At 36.4% G+C, this 23,916-nt stretch overlaps 2 protein-coding genes across 2 annotated transcripts; both read left to right on the top strand.

Moving 5' to 3' along the window:
• The first annotated feature begins 420 nt into the window (after positions 1–420).
• Positions 421–795, top strand: LOC142440446 (germinal center-associated signaling and motility-like protein). The gene has a single exon (XM_075542883.1). It carries the CDS (start codon positions 421–423, stop codon positions 793–795), a length of 375 nt encoding a protein of 124 aa, XP_075398998.1.
• Positions 796–10,979: 10,184 nt separating this feature from the next.
• On the top strand, positions 10,980–11,906 carry LOC142441271 (olfactory receptor 2G6-like). The gene has a single exon (XM_075543312.1). It carries the CDS (start codon positions 10,980–10,982, stop codon positions 11,904–11,906), a length of 927 nt encoding a protein of 308 aa, XP_075399427.1.
• Positions 11,907–23,916: the final 12,010 nt, after the last annotated feature.

The following is a 23,916-nucleotide window of genomic DNA, read 5'->3' as shown; positions in this document are numbered from 1 at the left end:
TGGACAAATGTGTTTGGCACAATATATGGATGTATGGATTGTGATAAGAGCTGTAAGAACCCCCAATAAAATGATTTTTAAAAATTGGATGCCTTTAATTTTTCTTTCTTGCCTATAACTCTCACTCAGCCTTCCCACACAATATTTATTAGGATACGTATTAAAGGTGAAATACACAATCAAATACCTATGTGTGGTTACCTTTCACAGGAAATGCTTTCAGACTATCTGTATTTGAAGTAATTTTAAGCATTGGTTTTGTATATATATTATTAAGTAAATTGAAGAATTTCTATTATATTCCTACTATTTTAAATGTATTTATCACTATTTTTCTATATATTCAAAAAGTGTCATAATTTCATCTTTTCTTGTTTTGGCATAGTGGGTGGTAGCTTGGCATGTGGATCTGGTGCTAAAATGATTTCTCCAAGACCCCAGGGACTATGCAAGAATTCCATTTATGGACAAACAAAAAAGGAAGGGTTGGGCACTGAGATCAACATTAATGAATGGATGATTCTTATTGTTAATTTCTTTTCTCTTTTTGTTTTCATATTTGAGGATGACAATGGTTCTGAAGATGTTTGCTACACCGTCATTAATCATGGTCCCTATAGAAGATCCTCCCGAAGCTCCAATGATGATGCTTATGAAAACATTGATTCCCACACGAAGAGAGTGAAACAATTTAGAGATGAGTCAGAAACAGAATATGCCCTTCTCAGGACAACTGTTGCTGCTAGACCTTCTTGCACCCATGAGCCTGATTATGAACTTGTTCTACCTTATTAGAAACCTTATCATTTTCCAGGTCATACAAAATGAGGGACTCTGTGGGAGCCTTTGTCTCTAAGCAGTTCCTGTAATATATATTGCGAGTGAGAACTGAGAAATGATATAATTTTACTTGGGCAACTCAAACATGGGCAACTCAAACATGACTTCTTTGTGGTGTAGGCCAAACTGTATAAATTATTGTTATGACATAGAACATTGTACATACTTTTTGAATAAGATTTGATGTCATAAAGATGGTGTAAATCCTTCCTATGACAAGAAAGCACCTACAGATACTTCAAGGGGTTTCAAAAGACTCATGGGAAATTTCATGATATTTTCACTCCATTTTTTGGCCACAAACTTTGTGAAGTCTCCTGACATGTTTTTGGATCTTCTATTCCCATTTCTGGCCTTTCAATTTCCAAAATATCATCTTTATTCCTATTTATCCTTTTAAGGAGGTGTAATCCACTCAAATCAGGATCCCTTTTGGCTTAGTGGTTATAACTTGGGCTGCTAACTGCAAGGTCAGCCATTTAAAACTCACAGCAATTTGACACTGCCCTGAAGAAGAAGGGACTTTCTACTCCCATAAGAGTTAGTGTCAGACACCCATGGGGGCAGTTTTAACCCAGCTTATAGGGTTGTTATGAATCCACATCAACTAGATGGGAGTGAACATTTTTGGAGTCCATGCAAAGATTTTATCCCTTATTCAGTATATAATTTCTGGGATAAGGTTTCTTTTAATCAGCATCTTGTTTTTGAAATTCATCTGTTTGATGTATCAGTATTTATACCTTTATTTTTTGAATCGTGTACTTTTGTATAGATTTATAAGAAGATGTTTATCTAATTGCTTATTGATGGGCAGGCAGGGTATTTAGTTTTGATATTATAAATAAAACTGCTATGAATATTCTTGCATACCCTGTGTTATTTTGTTGTTGTGCTAGATGTCATCCACTGGTTCTTATGGATAAGAACACTATATACAAGATAAACTATTGTCCAATCCCTCACTGTACCCGCAATCTTTGCTGTGTGAGAGCCCATTGTTTCAGCCACTGTCAGTCCATATTTCTATTTTTTTTCCTCTTATTTGCTGACCCTCTACTTTACCAGACACAGTGTCCTTCTTCAGGAATTTGTGTCTGTCTTCCAACATTATAACATGTCCTCCATATAACATGTTCAAAGTGACAAATTCCTTGCTTCGAAGGAGTATTCTGGGTATATTTTCTCCATTTCTGACTGTACATCTGGCAGCCTGTGTTATATTCTCCATCAACACAGTGTCAAATTGTATCACTTCTCCACAACTCTACTTAATTTACTGTCCTGCATTGCAGAACTACAAACCTAACTTATATGAAATTGACAAACTACGCTCCCAAGTGGGTGTGCCTTTTTATAAGCCTTCCATCCAAGTGAAAAATTGGAGTTGTTCCACATCTTCATCAACAGCATCACCACTAAACTTCTCACCGTCATTGACTTGACTCAGACTCACAGCAAACTCATAGGACAGAATAGAACTGCCCCTGTGAGTTTTTAGAACTGTAAATCTTTATGCACTAGAAAGTTTCTTTTTTCTCTCTTGAAGCAGCTAGTGGTTTCAAACTACTGACCTTTTTTTAGCAGTCCAACACATAACTCACTAAGTCATTAGAGGCCCTTCACTAAGTTTATTTATTTAACAAAAGTAACAACAGGTGTGTAACCGTGAAGTGTCATTATCATGTTAATCTCAGTCATATGTTGTTGGTGTTAGGTGCCATCCAATCGGTTCCAACTTAGTGACCCTATGTGTGGCAGACTGGAATACTGATAAGTCCTGCACCATTCTGACGATTGTTCTTATGCTTAAGCTCATTGTTGCACCCTCTGTGATTCATCTTGTGAACAGTCTTCCTTTTGTAAGTACGTTTCTACTTTACCAAGCATGATGTCTTTCTCCAATAACTGGTCTTTCCTAATCACATGTCCAAAGTCCATGAGAAAAATTCATCCCAATCTCACTTCTAAGGAACATTCTGGTTTCACTTCTTCCAAGATAGATATGTCTGTTTCTCCGGAAATCCATAGTAATTTCAATATTCTTCACCAATGCCATATTTCAAATCCACCAATTCTTCTGTGGTCTTCCTTAGTCATTGTCCAATTTTCACATGCACAATAGGTAGATGAAAAACCATGGCTTGAGTCAGGCACATCTTAGTCTTCAAAGTGACATCCTTGCTCCTCATCACTTTAACAGAGTTATGAATTTGTCTGATGCATTATATCACTTGATTTTTTGAGTACTGCTTTCATGAGCATTGACTATTGACCCAAGCAAGATGAAGACTTTGACATCTTTATTCTTTTCTCAGTTTATCATGATATTACCTATTGTCTTTCATTTACATTGAGTTGTAATCCATGCTGTAGATTCTAGTCCTTGATCTTCATAGGCAAGTGCTCTATCAGCAAGTAAGGTTGTGTTAACTGCACATGGGAGGTAATTAATAAGCCTCCCCCCAATTCTGATGGCATATTATTTTTCAGAGTATACAGATTAAATAAGTATTGTGAAATAATACAATGCTGATGCACACTTTGCTTGATTTTTAACCATGTGGCATTTCCTTGTTCTATTCAAATGACTGCTTCTTAGTCTAGGTACAGATTCCAAGGGAGCACTAAGAAATATTCTGGAATTATTTTTCTTCTTAATATTACCCATCAATTTTTTAAATCCACACAGTCAAATATTTTTTCATTGTCAATAAAACAAAGACAATATATTTCTTGTTTTCTTTACTTTCATCTAAGATCTAACTGATGGCCACAATGATAACCTTCTTCTGAACTTGGCTTGAATCTCTGGCAGCTCCATGTTGACATACTTTTCAATAGTTTTTAAATTATATTAAGCAAAATTTTACTTGTGCGTGCTATTAATGATATTATGCGGTATTTTCCCCCATTCTGTTGCTCTACCTTTGTTTGGAATGCGTACAATATGGATTTCTTCAAGTTGCTGACCAGGTAGTTGTATTCCACACAAGTGAGTGTTTTCAGTGCTGGAGTATTTTTAAAAACAATTCAATCAGTATTTTATCAATTGATTGAGCCTTGTTTTTTGTTAATACCTTCATTGCAACTTGGACTTCCCTCTGCATTGTCATCAGTTCTTGATCATATGCTACCTCTTGAAATGGTTGAATGTTGACTGGATCTGTTTGATGTAGTGATTCTGTGCATTTATTCTATTTTCTTTTGATTCTTCTATAACATTCATTATTTTGTTATAGAATATGCCAATATGTCAACTCAAGGCTTGATTTTTTCTCTTCAGTCCTTTCAACTATAGAGATGCTGAGTATGTTCTTTCTTTTTTCTTTGTAACTCCCAATCTTTGCACATTTTATCATAAAACTTTACTGTGTCATATAAAGTTACTTTTTGAAAATTTCTGTTCAATTATTTTACTTAGTCATTTTCCCCCATTCACTGTATCTACTTTATGTTCAAGTACAAATTCAGAGTCTCTTGTGACATTACATTGCTATTTTCTTTCTGTAATCCTAAGAAACTGTTAATACAGTTACTGTCTCTACAGATTTACTTATCCTGCATTTTATATAAAGAAAAATATACAAAACCAAAAATCAACAGTAACAAAATTAAACAGAGAGAAACTTCAATTTAAAGGAAATCAGAAAATAAAAACAGGCCAATGTGCATTAATCTACCTTCCAATGCACTCTGTCTGCAAGCAGAGACATTTACATCTCTGCTCAATGGTCACAGGGAATTTACTAGAAACTTCATCCAAGGCTGGGTCCTGCCTTTGGATTTTGGGCTATCATTGTGGTCCATAGCTTTCTGCAAATTGGGTGCTCAGAATTTAAGCTATAAAATCATTACCTCTCCTAGTCTTGAATTTTATTACTTACAATCCTTGGATCACAGAGGCTGGTGTGCTGTATTCATGTGGATTAGCTGACATGTCACTTAGATGGTTGCTTATTATAAAATGATGGTTTTCTTTCTGATAGCCAGGAACCATCTGATTTCTTCACCACACTTGGCAATGGCCTCCATATCTTCAGTGATCTCTTCATGATAGGAAGTATAGTGTAGGTCATGTCATATGAACCAGTTGTTCCTGGCTCAGGGCTATAATTAAGTGTGAATTTAAAATCCATTCATGTATCTATGGTTTATATATGTCCTAAGTTCACATTAGAGACATTATCATTTTTTGAGGAATAGTGTAAATCACATGGATTATCTACACCTATTGATCCTGTTGTTATCTGTGCTGAGTCAGTTCTGACTTATAGCAACCCTTATAACTTAGCTGCTGGTATAGAATTTAAAATATTGTTAACAAAAGGACACTATACATATAAGGAGAGTTTTTTAAGACTAGAATATATGGATTGCTGACTAGTAGAAATTTAAAACTTGAGCGATTGGACACTATGTAAACAATATGGTTGGAGTTAGAGAAAACTTTTAATAATGCTCATTTACAAGTGCAGAACTATGCCTGCTAGATTAAGACATGCTATAAAGAGCAAAGATAGTATGAACATTTAAAAAAATATATGGTACTCTTGAATTGCCAGTTATTGGATATTCTCAAAGCAAGATATTATAATCAAAGTACAATGACTTCCAATTCCATAACTCGGGAGGGGATCTTTGGCTTCTTCTCGCACAATGGCATTTCAGTCATAAGTTCAAGGGAGTATTTAAATTCCTTTAATCTGCTACAGGTATGCTTAAGGTAAAGTACAATTAGTTTAGTGAGGTTTCCAAATCAGATATTTCTGGTTTGGATTATAAAATATTTTGTGCACCATGAATGAAAAACGTCTCAGTGGTTTATAGGACACATCCTGGGCCACCAAGGTTGGATAGAAACTAGGTCAATGGGACTGGCAGTTCTGAGGGGACATGGGAGAAGGGGAGACTGGGGAGAGGAAGTGGGTGTTAACAAATGCAGGGACAAGGGAATAAGAAGTGATTCAAAATCAATGGCGGGAGGGTATTGGAGGCCAAGCCTTGATCAAGGACAATGAACCAAAAGGAATTACTAAAACTCAAATGAAGGCTGAACTCGATAGTGGGACAAGCTGAAAGTAAAAGGTAATAGAGGAAAGAACTAGGAGGTAAGGGGCATTTATAGAGGTATAATACAGGCATGTATATATGTAAATATATTTATATATTATAATGGAGAAATATATCTATGTGCATATACTTATAGGTTTAGTATTAAGGTAGCAGATGGACATTGGGTCTCTTCTCAAGTACTCCCTCAATGCAAGAATACTTTCTTCTATTAAACTGGCATTCCATGATGCTCACCTTCCCAACATGATCACTGAAGGCAAAGCGGGTGCATAAACAAATGTGGTGAAGAAAGCTGATGGTGCCCAGCTATCAAAAGATATAGTATCTAGCCATAAAGACTTGAAAATAAACAAGTGACTATCTAGCAGAGAAGCAACAAAGTCCAGATGGAAGAAGCACAGCAGCCTGTGTGATCACGAGGTGTTGAAGGTATCAGGTATCAGGCATCAAAGAACAAAAAGTCATATCATGGTGAATGAAGGGGAGTGCAGAGTGGAAACACAAAGACCATCTCTAGGTCACTGGACATCCCCTTACAAAAGGGTCGTGGGAAGGAGACGAGGCAGTCAGGTTGCAGTGTAGCACTGATGAAATATACAAATTTCCTCTAGTTCTTAAATACTTCCTCCCCACCACTATCATGATCCCAATTCTACCTCACAAGTCTGGCTATACTGGAGGATGTATAGGGGTACAGATCAGAGCTGGAAACCCAGGGAATCCAAGACAGATAAACCTCTCAGGAGCAATAATGAGAGTACAGATACCAGGAGGGTAAGGGGAAGGTGGGGGGGGGGGGGACAAGGGGGAACCGATCACAGTGATCTATATGTAACCAGTGTAAGACATGAAAAAAAATTATGAATTATCAAGGGTTTTGGGGGGAGGGGGGAGAGAGGGAGAAAATGAGGAGTGGATACCAAGAGCTCAAGTAGAAAGAAAATGTTTTGAGAATGATGATGGCAACAAATGTACAAATGTCCTTGACACAATGGATGTATATATTGATTGTGATAAGAGTTGTATAATCCCCCAATAAAAAGATTTTTACAAATAAGGAAAGGAAAAAGAAACTAGGTCAAAAGTTTGACTTCTTGTTCTCAATGGTAGTAAGATTCCTCTTCCTTTCTCTGAGATGGATTGTTTTAAGCCCAGTTTAATGGCAAAACTGTGCCAATCCCACGTTGGGTTTTTATGCCCTCTATTTGCATGGTACTATCCATCATTTGGTGGGAGTTAGAGATACTGCGGTACAAGTGTCATGGCAAGTAATTCATTGCTCCATGGTTACTACTGCATTAAGAATGAAATCATTTGTGTCTGTCTGGTGCTCTCTGTTGTAATTAAATACAGTTTATTTGTCCAATATAACTTTTAAAGCATTGTAACAATATCAAATGTAATTTTGAATATAGATTGTAAAAATTCTTTTGTATAAACTTAGCTGTAGTGAACTTTAAAATTCTTTTTTAGCAATCATCATAAGCTGTGGGGTAACTAAGAATCTTTATGGTATTTTAAATGATTTGTAAATTCATTTAGAAGCAATAAATATCAAAATTCTTATAATTTACATTCAAATTCTAGTAAAATATTAAATTATGTTTTAATTGTTGCATATAATATACTTGCATTATTTACTTTTACACTTTCTTCATATAGTTTATTATTGATTGGATTGTTTAAATTTAAATTTTCTAATTAAGTATTCACTATTAGATTTTATATGTTTACATCATGGTTAATCACTTTACTGAAGAGTGTCAATAATTGGTTTTCTTGAGTTATATAAATTAAAATATCACTACCAACCTATCAAAATACTGCTCTGCTGTTTGTAACATTTGTGCCACATTTTATTATTTCAGTCCATTGTTAAATTTCTAAAATAAAGTTAAATACTATCTTAAGTAACCACAATTCATATTCCCTAAATAATTCCTAGCTAACTGCACACTGGTGAATATAGTTAATAATTACTTCCTTGGGATTCTTTGCCCTAGTGACCTCAACCAAGTAAACATAACATAGATGGCTAATTTGTGACTTTCTCATTATTTTATAGTAAAAACAAGACTCTATTCTTTTTACAAGCATAAGCATTTGCTCTTTCCTGGTATCTGCTTTTGAACCTCAGGTAAAAGACATCAGCTCTTCTGTCAAATAATGACCATATTTTCTCTCTATGTGTAATGTCCATAAATCTCACGAGAAGAGAGTCAAACACTTATATGATAAATAAATAAAGCATTAAAACATTCTTCTATCAATCCATTAGGAAAAGATGAATAAAATTTCTGCTTATCTGTTTAGTATTCTAGCAGACACTTATATGTCATTTCTTAAAATTGATTAAGTCAATTATTCATCTAATGGGGCAAAAATACCAATCTCTTTAGTAAATTGCATGGAAAAAATACTATCTTGAAACAACGCTATTTGGACACAATATCAACATATTTTCTTCTCTTTTAAACAATGATTATGCATTATAGATAAACAAAACTATGTATCTAATGTATAATGAGATTAAAACTTTGAACAGTTAATCAATTTATTGAAAACATATTCAAAAGCTATAATAAGCCAAATATTCATTGATTAGCATAACTCATTTTACAGTAGTCAAACATTATATATTCATTTTAGTCTGCATTGTGATGTATAAATTTCTCTTGCCAATAGAAGTTTGGAAATGAAAGCATTTGGGAAGATTCAGAAGCAAAATAATCTTAAGGTAAATGTCTTTCATGCTATCTTGTTTACTATAGTGAAGCCAGAAAAATATGAAGACAACAGTCTCTATGTTGTTCCACCCACCCAACACTTTTATTGGCATATGTTAGACTAATCGTGTAGTATTACTGTCAACCTGCTGGGAACCCTGGTCTTTCAAGTTGAAACAAAACTGAGCAGATTTAGTTAGGCTTTAATTAGGTCTATTGAGTGTAACTCTTCTTTTTAAATTTTTGAAAAACAAAATATATCATTTTTAGTTTAATTTTTAGAATTAACTAATGGGGAAATCATGAGACTGGATGTCAAATATGAAGTGTGTGTGTGGGATTGATTTGTCTACTTAGAGATGATAGTAGAGGCTACTGTGAAAGGTGATTGGCAAGAAAGAGCTGTTAGAAAAAGAAAAGCAGACAAGTGAGAGAGGAAATAGTGGACAAAGTCATTTAGTTTGGGCAGATTTAATTATGCAACTCATGCATACTTCAATCAAAATTCTATTTTACACTCACGTATAAAATAGGCCGAGGAGTCTGAAAATTCATTAGTTTCTCTTTTCTTAAAGAGGCTTGTAATATGTTTAGCACAGCTAACAGGAATTTGTGTAAATATTTAATATAGAAGTCACTGCATAACAAATATAAGTTGATTTCTATAGATATAAACACACACTACAACATAGAAACTTTCAGAGCAAGGCATGTGGAAACCCACTTTAACCCAAATATTTTATCAACTGAGAAAATGTGAATCAACTGACATTTGTATGTATTACTAGGATCTAAATCAAAGAGATGATAGTGGGACAGGACGATTAGAGATAGAGGAGGTAAAGAATGAGGTTGAATATGACACTCCATTTTCGATCAAGGTTCCTGAAAAAGAAAAAAAAGAAGGCATGATTCTGGTAAGAGTTTATCACCACAGCTTGAATACTCACTGCTGACTGAACATACTAACACAGACACATAGTGGAAACACATTCACAGTGTCAAACTTGGTACAACTAGAGGTGGAGATGTGGCGTTATCTGCAAATAGTTGATAGAAGACATGTGACTGATGATAAAGTTGAGCAGGAGTTCTAAAAAGAATAGAAAGCATCAAAAACTGAAATATTATTCCAAGGACAAGGAAGAGGCAGTATGAAATTCAATATATGGAAGATGCCACAGTAGAGGGATAACAAAAGTGCTTAGAATTTCATAATGCATAGAGTGTAAAGAATAACAGTATCTAGCATAATGTATTGCTAGGAGGCATAATGATAATGAGACCAGTTTACTGGATTTATTGTGCAGAGATCCTTGTCAGTTTTATGAATTATGTTTTGAGAGATCAAGTGAACAGAAATCACATTTAGAATGTGGAGCAAAATAAAAACTCGTCTACATAGATAATGAACAAAAATGTACTAAAGAAAAAATGTACCACTATATCCTTCTAATTAAATGTAGTTGATTGTCAGGTGCTGTCATGTCCATTCCAACTCATGGGGACCCTAAGGGAAACTGAATGGACCACAACTGGTTGGTCCGACACGATCCTCACTATGGTTATATTTGAGCTCCTTGTTGCAGCCACTATGCAAATCCATCTACTCCAGTTTTCCTTATTTTCATTGTCCGTCTACTTTCCAAGAATTATGTCCTTTTCTCTCTCCAGAAAACATGTCCAAAGGACATGAGATGAAGTCTCATCATCCTTGCTTCTAAGGAGCATTTATTTTGTGCTTCTTTCATCACAGATCTGTTGGTTCTTTTGGCAGTCCATGGTATTTTCAATATTCCTCACCAGCATCAAATTCAAATGCATTGATTCTTCCTTGTGTTTCTTTATTAAATGTCCAGCTTTCACATTCACATGAACTATTGAAAATACTATGACCTGGGTCAGAAGCACACAGTGCTCCTTGGAACGCATATATAACTTTACAGCCTCAGTTAGAATGGGTGGACAGGAAGTGCAGAGAAGGACAAGGCCAACGAAGTTTAAGGGAATTGTTAGTTACACGTAGGGAAGACATGGATGTTTGGAAGCAGGAGTAAAGAAACAGAGACGTGGCAGTTGTATATACTGTGGATGTATAAGATAAGTGAAAGAAAAACACTAAGGGGAGCAGTGGAATAGAGTGCTGGTGGGTCATAAAAACAGGGTGAGAATGTAAATTTGTTAATTACACTTCAAGAATTTTAAAAAATCTCAGAAATATGTTCTTATTGTCTATTTAGTATGAAAAAGAAAAAAATGTTGAAATGATTTCTGTTCACCTCAAGAATCCATTTGTGAAAATATGTTTCTCTCTTGGCAGAAATGCAATGAAAAATAATGGTAAACCTAAATATCAGCTTTTTCAATGGATTTTTCCTGCTTGGCTTCTCTGGTCATCCTTTGCTGGAGATGACCCTTTTTGCGATCATTGTGATTTTCTACTTGCTGACCCTGCTTGGCAATATGACCATAATTATTTTGGCTTGTCTGGATTCCAGACTCCACACCCCTATGTACTTTTTCCTTAGTCACTTGTCTTTCATGGACCTCTGCTATACTACCAGTACAGTCCCCCAGCTGTTGTTTAACTTGAAGGGCCCAGAGAAGAAGATCACTTATGGTGGTTGTGTTGGTCAACTCTATGTAGCCTTGTCAATGGGCTCTACGGAGTGCATCCTCCTTGCAGTTATGGCTGTTGACCGCTATGCTGCTGTGTGTCGGCCTCTGCACTATGCCATTATCATGCATCCACGCTTTTGCTTGCAACTGGTGGCCATGACTTGGCTGACTGGCTTGGTCAGTTCATTGGTGCAAACTGTGCTTATCACTCAGGTACCCTTGTGTGGCCGGAACATCATAGACCATGTCTTCTGTGAAGTGCCAGTTCTCCTCAAACTCTCCTGTGTGGACACAACTGCCAATCAGCTGGAGCTTTTCTTGGTTAGTGCAGTTTTACTCCTGGTACCCCTCGCTCTTATTCTCATTTCTTATGGCTTCATTGCGCAAGCAGTGTGTAAGATCAGGGCATCTGAAGGACGCCAAAAAGCTCTGGGGACTTGCTCTTCCCACTTAGTTGTGGTATTCCTTTTCTATGGCACTGCTATTGCTATGTATCTGAAGCCTCATTCTACCACCGCTCAGGACCAGGACAAGTTCATGGCCTTATTCTATGGAGTTGTCACACCAACTTTAAATCCTTTCATCTACACTTTACGAAATAAAGATATGAAAGGAGCACTGAGAAAGATGATGGGGAAAGAGTAAAGAAAAGGCCACTGGAGACGGGCTTAATGGAAGAAGAGGGGAGAAGACCCCAAACTACCATGAGATACGTTTAAATCTGAAAATGATAATGTCTGTTCTATTTCTAAGCAACTAACTCATTTCAGAACACACATTTACAAAGAGTTCAAAGAAAAATTCCATTATCTTTCTATTCCATTTACATAAACTTCTCGAATCCCCCTCCTACATACACACACACCGATTTATGTACATGTATATGTTAATTTATGTCAAACTTTCAAGGGTTAGATAACTAAGGTGAGCTAAAAATACCTATCTTGACTCTGCCTATCTGCCTATGGTGAGTTATATGCTGTTGGGTAACTAATTTATTTCCTTTCATAACTATTCCTAAAATATTCAATCAATGCAACTACCACCATATTTGAGAGGCTTTTGTAATGATAAAATAATAAAGACACAAAGAATAATTTGTAATCTTCAAAGTAAATTTCAAGAAGACCCATATACAATTTTTGGAAGAATTTTTCTTATTTTTGAACTGACTCAAAAGCAGTGAGTATTTTTGGTTTTATTACACATTCTGAGAGGGGTTAGACTTTATGTTTATATTTGGTTTTAGGTTGTGTACACTGTACAGTCATATGAGTATTCATATAATGCTTAACTTATCCAATATGAGGTAAAAGAAAATTGCTGTGGAACCATAGAAATATTTCTTTCTTTTTTTTTCCTTAACAAAACCAGTAAACCATGAACCTGTTGTGTCTCCATCTAAGTCTGTGTACTTCTGAAGGTGGGCATTCTATCTTTTTAAACTTTCCTTCAATTCTGTGCTCTTCAATTTACACCGCATCAAAATAGCAGTTTGGGCATCCTCAAGGGGCTTAGATTATATTCCCTTTAAATACTCTTTGGGTTTGGGGAACAGAAAGAAGTCTGAAGGAGCTAGATTCTGAATGTAAGCTAGGATAGGTCAAGTTTCACACACAAAAAACTAGACGGCAACCCTTGCTTCCCTTGAGAAGCATTGCCAAGATCGGGGATGGGGCAGGTGGGGGGTGAAGGGGGAATTCCCTAACATGGGATTCCTGGCCTTCTTCTCACCAGAACAATTTTAAATTTTCTTAGACCCTCTTCATAATAAGCCCTGATGATCACCCTTCTTATTTCAGGAAAATTTACCAGATTACCCCTTCAGCACCAAATAACAACTGATATAACTTTCAAAGCTGAGCTCTTTGCATTAAATTTAATTGACCTTCTCTCAGAAGCCAATCTTTTGATCAGAACTGTTTCATTTTGAGAGCATGCTAATAAAACTGCAAGTGAATTACTGATAGAACTTGTCCGAAAACCTTCACTTATTGCAGAGACATGGGTAAACACATGTTGTTTGGCATCCATCTGTGCTTCTGTTAACTTGAACCCTCGAAGCCATACTTCCTTACTTATCCGCATACACAAGGGGGTAACTAAAAAAAAACCCAGCATATTTTCAAAGCTATGTATTTAATTTGTTTTGTAAAACAACCTCATGACTTTCAAAGTACTTTTTTTTTGCTCTTGCAGTCATTTATTTTTATTTACAGTTTGTGTTCAGTGCAAATCAATTCCGTAACATGAGGTTACTATGAATCAAAGCATAAATAAACAAATACATTATATAAGCCAAAACAGATGTACAGCATTCAGAGATGAAGCAAAAGAGAGTGTTCATTCGCATACACAGTAGCTTGAGATTGGTGGGATCGGGCTGTTCTTGTGTAGAGGTTTCAAACATGGGGGAAAATGACTGGTTACCAACACTACTGTGTTCATATTCGATACTGGGGCATCCAAGCATCAGTGCATGACCATGTGAACAAAAGGCTTCATGGAGTGGGTACGTTAAAAGATTTCTGTGCACCGAAGAGGTTATAAAATATTTACTTTCCAGAAGTAAGCCTACTTTGAGCTTAGGACCAGGTTCTGACTTTCTGAAAATATTGACTGATACAGAAGATTGTTCTAAGTGTGACTTTTCTGATTCTTAAAGGTAAAAAAAAAGGTATTAAAGGTATTTACGGGAGTATAAAAGTTTTCATGAATTTAATACAATTAGCTTCCAGTCTTCACTTCCCAAATCCTTGATTTACATTATTATTGGCTCCTTCACGTTTTTATTTCAAGATTTATTTTGCTCAACTTTCAGAACAAATTTGTGTAGTGTAAAAAGTGTATAACCAACACAGAAATAAAAAGCAGCATTTTGAAGTTAGTTCAGGTCACTGTACTTCCTACTCTTTGGAATCAGTTGTAGCTCAATGAAGCGGTGCTCTTGTTGAATGGGAATAGGTGATCCGAAAGGCTACCACTTGACATTATAAGTGTATAAGCAAAATTCACTCATTATGCTTGGACTTAGGGCACAGAGCAGTGCAATCCCTCATTCTGGGCTTTTGTCAACTACATAAAACACCAAATGCAATGCCAAATCCAAAGCCTCAAAGTATGAGTTCAGGTCCCAAGAGATCAGTGCTAGTTTAACAATGTAAAGCTTTCATCTAGAGTCTGTCGGCATTAGATTAGTACTGCCGAAACAATGCATGGAAGATCTGAGAGCCCTTCTAATATATGTATAAATAAAACCATGGAAGCATTTAATATTACCTAATCACTTCATGGCCTTATAGGTTTCAAGAACAAATGAACCTCAATTCCATATCCCATCATTTATCTCTAGAAAAGATAAAAACCATTTCTCGCCCCTCCCCCATATGGTAGCATTTTCAGTGCCCATAATTCTTAGTCCACATTTAAAGAACCCGTCTGCCTAATTTTTGGATGTTGTCACTCTTCACCTTGTACATGGAACTCATGATAATGGCTTTCATGATCTCATCAAACTCTCCGTGCGTTTTTCCAATCAGCATTCAGTGAAATTTGAGATTCTCTACATCTTCTGAGTCGATGAAGCAGGTGCGGAAACAGTAGCTTGAAGGAAGATCTGGTTTTCCATGCACGCTGGACTTGCAGCCACCGAGTGGATTGGGTAGAGAAGATAGGGAAGTAGAGTTGTTTCTTGACCTGAGTCTCTAAAACAGTAGAGATGTAGAAGGGAGAGTGCAACCATGAAGAGACTAGCCGTACACTGCAGAGAGCCTCCGTTTCCCTTGGTGGTGGCATTCGGTGGGCTTGTGGCAGCCGAGGTAAAGTGGGAAGAGTTAGTTACAGGTGCCGTAGCCATGTTATTTTTATAAATCTGCGTGGGGAGGAGCAGTGCCGGGAGCAGCAGCCCCAGCCCGAGCCTGGCCACCCTCGCTCTGCCCAAGTCCGCCCCGTGGGTGCACAGCGTGTCTCGCGAGGTTCTGGCAGCGCAGAGAAGCACCGCTCGGGGTTTGGCGTGGCAAGGTGGGCAAAAGTACTTTCTAATATACTTAATACATTTGTCAAATCTGATTCCATTCTTGGAAACATTTTTCAAATTCATGTTTGGATGGCTGACATCGCCTCCTTGTTTTTTTTCTTAACCACGTCTACATCATCAAGTTGTTTTTTTTCTTAACCGCTTCTACATCATCAAGTTGTCCCACATGATTCATGGAAACAAAACGAAGCCGCTCAGAGAGAGCTCAGGTGAGTAAGGTGCATGGGACAAGAGAGGCAGGCTGTTTCCTGCCAAAAACTGGCATGCTGAGATGGCTGTGGGAGCAGATTTATTGTTGTGATGGCAAAACCAGTCCCCCTTGTGCCACAAATCAGGCCTTTTTTGTCATACGCTATTACACAATCTTTTCAGAAACTCTAAATAGAAAACTTGATTACCAGGCTGATCTCGTACAACAAACCCCAAATGTACTATCCCCTTCGCATCAAAACACAAACAAAAAGAACAAATGAGCATCTTTAAAAAAATCATTTTATTAGGGGCTCATACAACTCTTATCAAAATCCATACATACATCAATTGTATAAAGCACATTTGTACATTCTTTGCCCTCATCATTCTGAAAACATTTGCTCTCCACTTAAGTGCCTGGCATCAGGTCCTCATTTTTCCACTCCCTCCCTGCTCTCCCCACCCTCATGAACCCTTGATAATTTATAACTTATTATTTTGTCATATCTTGCCCTGTCCGACATCTCCCGTGACCCTCTTTTCTGTTGTCCATCCCCCAGGGAGGAGGTCACATGTAGATCCTTGTAATCGGTTCCCCCTTTCCAACCCATCCTCCCTCCACCTTCCCAGTATCGCCACTCACACCACTGGTCCTGAAGGGATCATCCACCCTGGATTCCCTGTGTTTCCAGTTCCTATCTGTACCAGTGTACATCCTCTGGTCTAGTCAGACTTGCAAGGTAGAATTGGGATCATGATAGTGGGGGGAGGGGGCGAGGAATCATTTAGGAATGAGAGGAAAGTTATAGTTTTCATCGTTGCTACATCGCACCCTGACTGTATTGCAAATGAGCATCTTTTGGAGGGATACTTCCTCATATTAATTCTCATAAAATATTTTAAATTGTTGTTGGTTTCTATCTAGTTGATCCCGCATTCATAGACACTTCATAACCAGAGAAAATGCTTCCCTGTTTCGCATTGTTCCCATGATCGGCTGGTGAGGGACCCTTGTGGTCCATAGCGTTTTCATTGACATAATTTTTGATAGATCATAAAGTTTTTCTTCCTAATCCATTTTAGTCTGGAAGATTTGCTTAGACCTGTTGAGGATCATAACATCCAACTTGTCACCGACATAAAGGGGGTAGCTGCACATGAGGTCTAGTGGCTGAAATTTGACCCCTGATCTCCAGCATAGAAAGAGAGAAGTGCATTATGTTTGTATAATAGTAATCAGGATTTGTTAGACCATTTGGATACAGAGGAGTTAAGTATTATCAAGATCAATAGTGCATATTCGAATATGTATGGTTATTATACCATTTTATTTTGGATTTATTTTGTCTTTTTTTTCCTTTTTTGCTAATATGGGGTTTTGGTACTGAGGGACAGACAACACACGTGTTGACACTCCTTTGTTTAAGACAATTTTGATATGTAAAAGAAACCATAATTCCAAACTTCTGCAAACTAGTAAATAATCTTTTATTCTGTTCATTATATAATAAATATGGTGTAAAATCATCCCAAGCGGTTTGCTTGTGTTTTTCCAGTTTGTTTAATTCAGTTGGTAAGTTGAACTTTAAAATTCATGAATATTTTTGCTAAAATCCAACCTGATTTAAAATACAGAATTTCTTTTTTCTGAATTTCCTAACAATATAGAAAAGAAAATGGCCATTTTATTACATTGGAACAGGCCATGAATTACCTTTCCATAGCACAGGATCAACCCCTTTAGTACCACCCCATAGGTCAGTAGTCTGTACATTACTCATGGAGGTATATTTATTGTTCTACCACCAATAGTCATTTATTAGGATGTATTGCTGAAAATTTTATAATAAATCAAGAATAATTAATAAATATATAAATACTGGCATTCTTGTGGTCTAATAAATCGCTGCAGTCAGAAATGTATATCATATCTTTTACTTGCTTTTTCTATCTCCAAATAAAACCAACAGTTATATTCAATAGGTGTTGATATTATCTGTCTAATTAATACACCATGAATACAATATTGCATAGACCATTATTTTTTCATTATCTGATAATATTGACCTAGGCCATCAAATAATATATAGTAGTAGTGGTGATGACATACATTGCTTGTGTGTTAAGGGCTATATGACCAAGGTTTCCCATTTACTAGGTACTATTAGTGACAATGAGTTTTTGAGTGAGAATAGGTTTTTAGCATACTGTTCTGATCACATAAAAAGTTTACTGAATTTCTGAAAAAAATGCTGAACTATGTATAATGAGTATTCTTTATTTTCAAAATTGGGTGGTGTTTTCTTTTTAGGTCAGTATCATGAATCATTATATTTTCCTATTATTGCTATTGAATCATCTTTGCAAAAAATGGAATAAGTCCAATTTAATCATGATTTTGAGATTGGATTTAGGCAGTAAATATTTTATCTATTAATTTTGAGTCAATCGATGCTCATAAATCCATTTTACAAGCACTTTTCTGGTAATACAACTTTCAGTCGATGAAGAATACTATAGATACTATACATTGAAGAGGATAATGATCTATTTCTGAAAATCAGAAAAATTCCAGCAGGAATAGAAAAGTTATCATGTGAGATAGGAAGAGTATTTTAATAAGGCAATGTATTAACTGACGCTGGTGAGAAATTATTTATTTCTGGAGGATTTTACACATAGCCTAAATCCTAGAAGATGATAGACTGAGACTAGGTCAAGTTATCATTGAATTTCTCAGGTAACGAGTGCTTTGCAGGACAAGGTCCAGGGTTGATATTGTGGCTAAGTGATACTAGTAGAAGTCTGACTCATATGAAGTAGGATCTGGCAGATACAAGGATTCAGGTGTAAACAAACGATAACAAGGCACCCTTGTAGAAATTACTTAGAGAGTAAAATTTTATTACTATTCTTTGTCAAGTAAGGACAAGGAAAAGAAAAAAAAATTCAAGAAGCAAAGGAAGTTGGAAACTGTGGGGGGCTCCCTGGAATGTCTTGGAGGGAGACAACTGCTCCCACACATATCATGCAGGATTAATGAATCAGGAAACATCAGTCTCCATAACCTTGTGTCCAGCTACTTCTACCAATGCTCCAAAATGGATTGCTTTAACAGATCCTGGATAGAATAGGAGAAAATATGTAAATAAACTCAAAATAGTAAAGGAAATTCTGCTCACTAATTGGACAAAGACTGGTGGAATACCTGAGTCTGACCCATAATTACGCTTCAAATCTGGGATAGAACTCCACATCCAATTTTCATCCAAATAATATACAGGTTTATAAGAGAGCGATAACATCTTGTTTAGTACTTCCTCTGACCCCTAGTGACTACATATCAATTTTGGTCTCTATATATTTTACTTTTCTTATCTCTCTCTTTATAAATCATATAATTCAATCATTCAGTCATACTAAGAAGAGTTGCACAATCATCAATTTCAGAACATTTTTTTCTTGTACTTGTTAGCTCCCCATTCCCCTTTACTTCTCCTGTCTTGCTGCTAGGTATTTATCATTCCATTTACTGTCTCTATAGATTTACCTATCCTGGATTTCATGTTCAGAAGGAGCCATCCAAAGCACAATGATTGGTCTTTGTCTAGAGAGACAGAGGAGGAGAGTGAGAAAAGGGAAGGGAAAGCGTAATGTGTGTCTCATTGCCTCCATTGATGATTGTTTCCTTTGTTTTGAGAGCAGAAGAACAGGATTGTGCAAGACGACCATCAGTCAACATTTTGACTTTAGAAGAATCATGATCAAAAGGGGGAAGTACAGAAAATAATTTCAAATTTTCATGAGTTCTAGACTTTCTGGAGCCATGGAGGTTGAATGAACCCTTGAAGCTATAACTCTAAGATAATTTTTAAATTGTAAACCAAATATATCTCCTAAAGTCTCCTTAGAAATAAGCATTTGTTTAGCTTAACTAATAAAAAATGTCTTCTTTGAACATGGTGTTCATTTAAGATCTCTTTATGAATGGGTTTTAAAAAGTTGATGGAGAAGTGGAATGAAAATATAATGGGGACAAATTTAGTGATAGCAATGAGAAAGATTAGACAGGAGACCCAGGGAGTGGTTAATTTATATAAATGAGAGAAAACAACCCAAACAAGAAAGGTGACAATGGCTACCCCACTAACCAAGATGACCATTTGTACACATAGAAACTTAAATTGGAATGTGTTTTTCTATGTATATTCTCAACAACAAAAGAAATTACAATAGTAAAAGGGGAAAATAAAATTTTTTAAAAAGTCAAATGATGCATTGCTATGGGAAAGTTTTCTGCAAAATACCTCCTAAAAGTGTTAAAATCAAAGATGTCACTTTGTACATTAAGGTACATCTGACACAAGTCATGGTATTTTCAGTTAAGAAGCAAAAATATGTCCAAACTATCCAAATCAGGTCTGTGATATGGATGCTTACTTATTTCCCATAAACATCCTTATGCAATTGGCCTTATTTGATGAGATGAATGAGCAAGGGCTTTGTCATGTTATATAAGGGTTCTTTGGCAAAGCTTTCTCAGCTATTTTTCTGCAAAATCTTTGGCTAACATTCTCAAATACTCTCCAAATAAGCATATGTTATCCTGTTTGGTAGAATAGCGGGGCAGTGAAAAAGAAGAAAACCTGTAGTGTGATGATTTATAAATGACTGCAGCCATGAACTCAAGAATAAGAAAGATTGTGAGGATGGCCTGGACCAGGTAGTGTTCCTTTCTATTGTACATGGGTCATGATGAGTAGTAATTGACTGCACAACCACTAACAGCAAGTATTCTTTGACCCTCAAGAAATTCAAATAAAATTCTCTCGGTATCTTAGAAATGGTTGCCATGAATTTTACTATTGTCAGGACAAATCCACTTTGCTTTGACTAGACCCTTGAATGTCTTGCTTGCCAGAGCTTTGATTGTACTTTGTCTTCAGGATCATACTGGTAAAGCCCTGTTTTATTTCCCCTTACAATTCTTCTGAGAAATGTTTCAAAGTCTTGATTTCACTTATTCAAAAATTCCATTGAAATTTTTTCTCTTATCTGAAACTGATCTTGGCACAACAGATTTAGCACCCAATGAAGACAGAATTTTCTCAACTTTAATCTTTAGTCAGAATTGTGTACACTGAATCAATTAAAGTGTTGGTTGTTGTTTCTGCCATTACTTGTTGGTTCTCTTTAACTAGGCTATCAGAAAATAACAAAAACTCTCAAATTCCCTGTCATCGTCATCATGGCAACCCTATAAAGCAGAGTAGCATTACTCATGTGGGCTTCCAAGACTGTAACTCTTTCTGAGAGTAGAAAGTCTCATCTTACTCTCATCAATTAGATCATAGAAACATTAGTTCTTTTTCTTACATATTGATGAGGATAGTCTGCCACAGAAAGACTCATCTTCAACATTTTCTCATCCTTTCTTAAAAAGAATTATCTAGTGTTTTTCCAAAATAACACAACCAAACTGTTTTGGAAGAAATACAACCATAATGCTTCTTAGAAAAAAAGAGGAAGAGACTTTGTCTCATGGACTTTGGCCATGTTACCAGGAGAGATCAGTCTCTGAAAAAAGATATCATGCTTAATATAACAGAGGGGAAAAGAAGAGGAAGACCTCAACAAAGTGCACTGACACACTGGCTGCAACAATGGGCTCACACAAGAACAGTTGTGCGGCTGGTGCAGGACAGGCAGCGTTTTCTTCCGCTGCACAGGGTCACTACGAGTTGCAGTCAACTCAGCACCTAACAGCAACAATTAATGAACTACTTATATCATTGGGTCATTCTCACCATAAATGTTCCATAAAGTATCAGTTAATTTACTATTCTTGCACCCAAGTTTTCTTATAAACTGAATGTTTTGTTCTTGCTTCAATTTTACCAGAATTCATGTTGTTCTGATAGGGGCTCTTTTTGAAGTGACATTTTATCATTCTTAGTACTCCAAACTAGATCCTATTCAGACATAAAAAAATGAGCACAAGTTTATTTGGGGGCAATTTTTTTTTGAAATCTATGTATAGTTTTTTTTATATGTATTTGGCACGAATTTTTGAAGACTGCTCAGATACATGAATCTGTTGTTTGGGGAATTTGGGGAACTGAAGTCGAATTTTGGACATAATGTGCAAATAAATAATATTTTAAGCTGTGAGACAGAAGTGAAAGAAGAAGGGAGTGAATCTTGATACAGAAATTAAAACAAAGAATTCAGATTTAGCTTTTTTGTGTGCCACTGTTTAAAGGCGAGGGAGATAAATAACTAGTAGAACAGACTGGAAAAGCCTGGTCACTGAGATAGGAGAAAGGCAGGGCACACCGAGTGCTGGGACTCAAGTAGATGGAAGCCATAGACTTTCACATCTCTATTGTCAACTGGGTACTTACCATTTTAGATGATTTTGGATAGTGTTCCTGCTGTGTATGCAACCTGTATATATATATCTTTTCCCATAAGGTAGAGCTTATGATCTGTAGTGTGTTTAGAAATTAGACTTTACTACAAAATTCCAAAATAATTCTAATATATTGTGACAATCTGCAGTGCTGACATCATTGTATGAGAGCTTGTGTTTACCCACATGAGATACTAATGTTATGTCATCAACCTTTTAAATTTGGCACATGTTATATATGTGTGGAATGGCATTATGATTTTGCTATAATTTACATTACCCTGAATCACTTTTCTTTAATTTAATGTTTTTTAATGTAGTATTTATTTACTCAATTATTTAGCATAATTTTTCTATTGAATTATATATTTTTATTGATTTCTAGGAGGTGAATATATATGCTAGATAAAAACACTGTGTCACTTACATATGATGCAGAAATGTTTTCAAATCAATTCTAATCAGACTCAGAGGAATGATTGTCAGAATCTGTCTTAGAAAGTTGTTGTCTTTCTTACTTTGGGTATATTATTGAGGGCACAATGGCTGAAGAAGGGCATTGCACTTGAGAGAGTGTCACTAAATTAGAGAATGGCCCTCTCCAATATAAGTTGATACTGTAATTGTAACAATGGGATTAAGCTTACCAATATTTGTTCAAATGATACAGGACTAGGCAGTATTTCACTTTGTCATACATTAGGTTCCTGTGAGTTGAAGCAGAATAGATAACAGTTAATCACAATCAATTCCCTTCTCTTTAACCTTCTTTATAATCTTTCAACAAACAAATGTTTTTAATTGTTTTGCCATCAAATTTCTCAACACATTTCTTAGTTGTTAGGGAATGTCTTGTTTAAGAAAACCAATCAAACAAAAGATAACAAAATTTGGTGTTGTGCATATGCAAATGTGGTGAAGAAATCTGATGGTGCCCGGCTATCAAAAGATAAAGTGTCTGGGGTCTTAAAGGCTTGAAGGTAAACAAGTGGTCATCTAGTTCAGAAGCAACAAAGTCCACATGGAAGAAACACACCAGCAGTGTGATCATGAGGTGTCGAAAAGATCAGATATTAGAACAAAAGATCATATCATTGTGAATGAGGGGGAGTGCGGGGTGTAGACCCAAGGCCCATATCTAGGCCACTGGACATCCCCTTACAGAAATGTCACAGGGAGGATACGAGCCAATCAGGGTGCAGTGTAAAAAATAGTTTTAAAGGTTTATTTCAGAGCGCCCGGGCAAGGTTCATAGGTTGCTAATAGGGGTCCAAAAAGTTGCACTATCCAGGTGAGAGGTGAAGAATTTTATAAGCCAGGTTTGGGGGAGAGAGTAGCTGGGAAATTTTCTATCGTGATCTGGCTTTCGGAAAAGGTGAACCAAGCAACCATGTTCAATGTTATCTGTAACGATAGCCTCCTGCATCTGGGCTTGGAAGGTCACAAAAGTGGAGGGGAAGGGCTTGTCTTTTGCAATGTCCTTGGACTATTTTTCACTTGCCCAGCGTATTTTCCACTTGCTTGTCCCACCAACTTCCGTTTCTGCCTAACAGTATCCTCGTCAAGATTATTGCTGCTAGGGCCCTTTGTAACAGCCATTGTTTTGCTTTTATCTTGCTGATTATCTTTCTCTTTTGAATTTACCTTCTACAAGCATGAGGTAGTGGTGCGCTGAATTACTAAAAAGGATCATGTGAGCTTTTTTTGTATCCTCAATGCAGTCAGTATAGAGATGAATGGGACGCCACTCATTCAGCCTGTTGTTACTGGCAAGCACTGTCATGCAGGCTCGCAGGCTGGGACTCACAGAGACCCTAAGCACAATGGACTGAGGTGCTGCCCAGTCCTGCACCCTTTTGTCAGCTTATCTCTTGAGGGTATTCCTGCTTTTCTCTGATCCTCTCCCAGGGTCTGATGTTTCCTGATAAAATGTCCAAAGTAAATGAGATGCAATCTCGTGTGTCTATGGAGTATTCTGGCTATACTTTGTCCAAGAGAGACTTTTGTGTTGTTAC

Source organism: Tenrec ecaudatus, chromosome 2 (assembly GCF_050624435.1).
Source record: "Tenrec ecaudatus isolate mTenEca1 chromosome 2, mTenEca1.hap1, whole genome shotgun sequence".
Lineage (NCBI taxonomy): Eukaryota > Metazoa > Chordata > Mammalia > Afrosoricida > Tenrecidae > Tenrec > Tenrec ecaudatus.
This window is presented reverse-complemented; position numbering and strand designations above follow the sequence as displayed.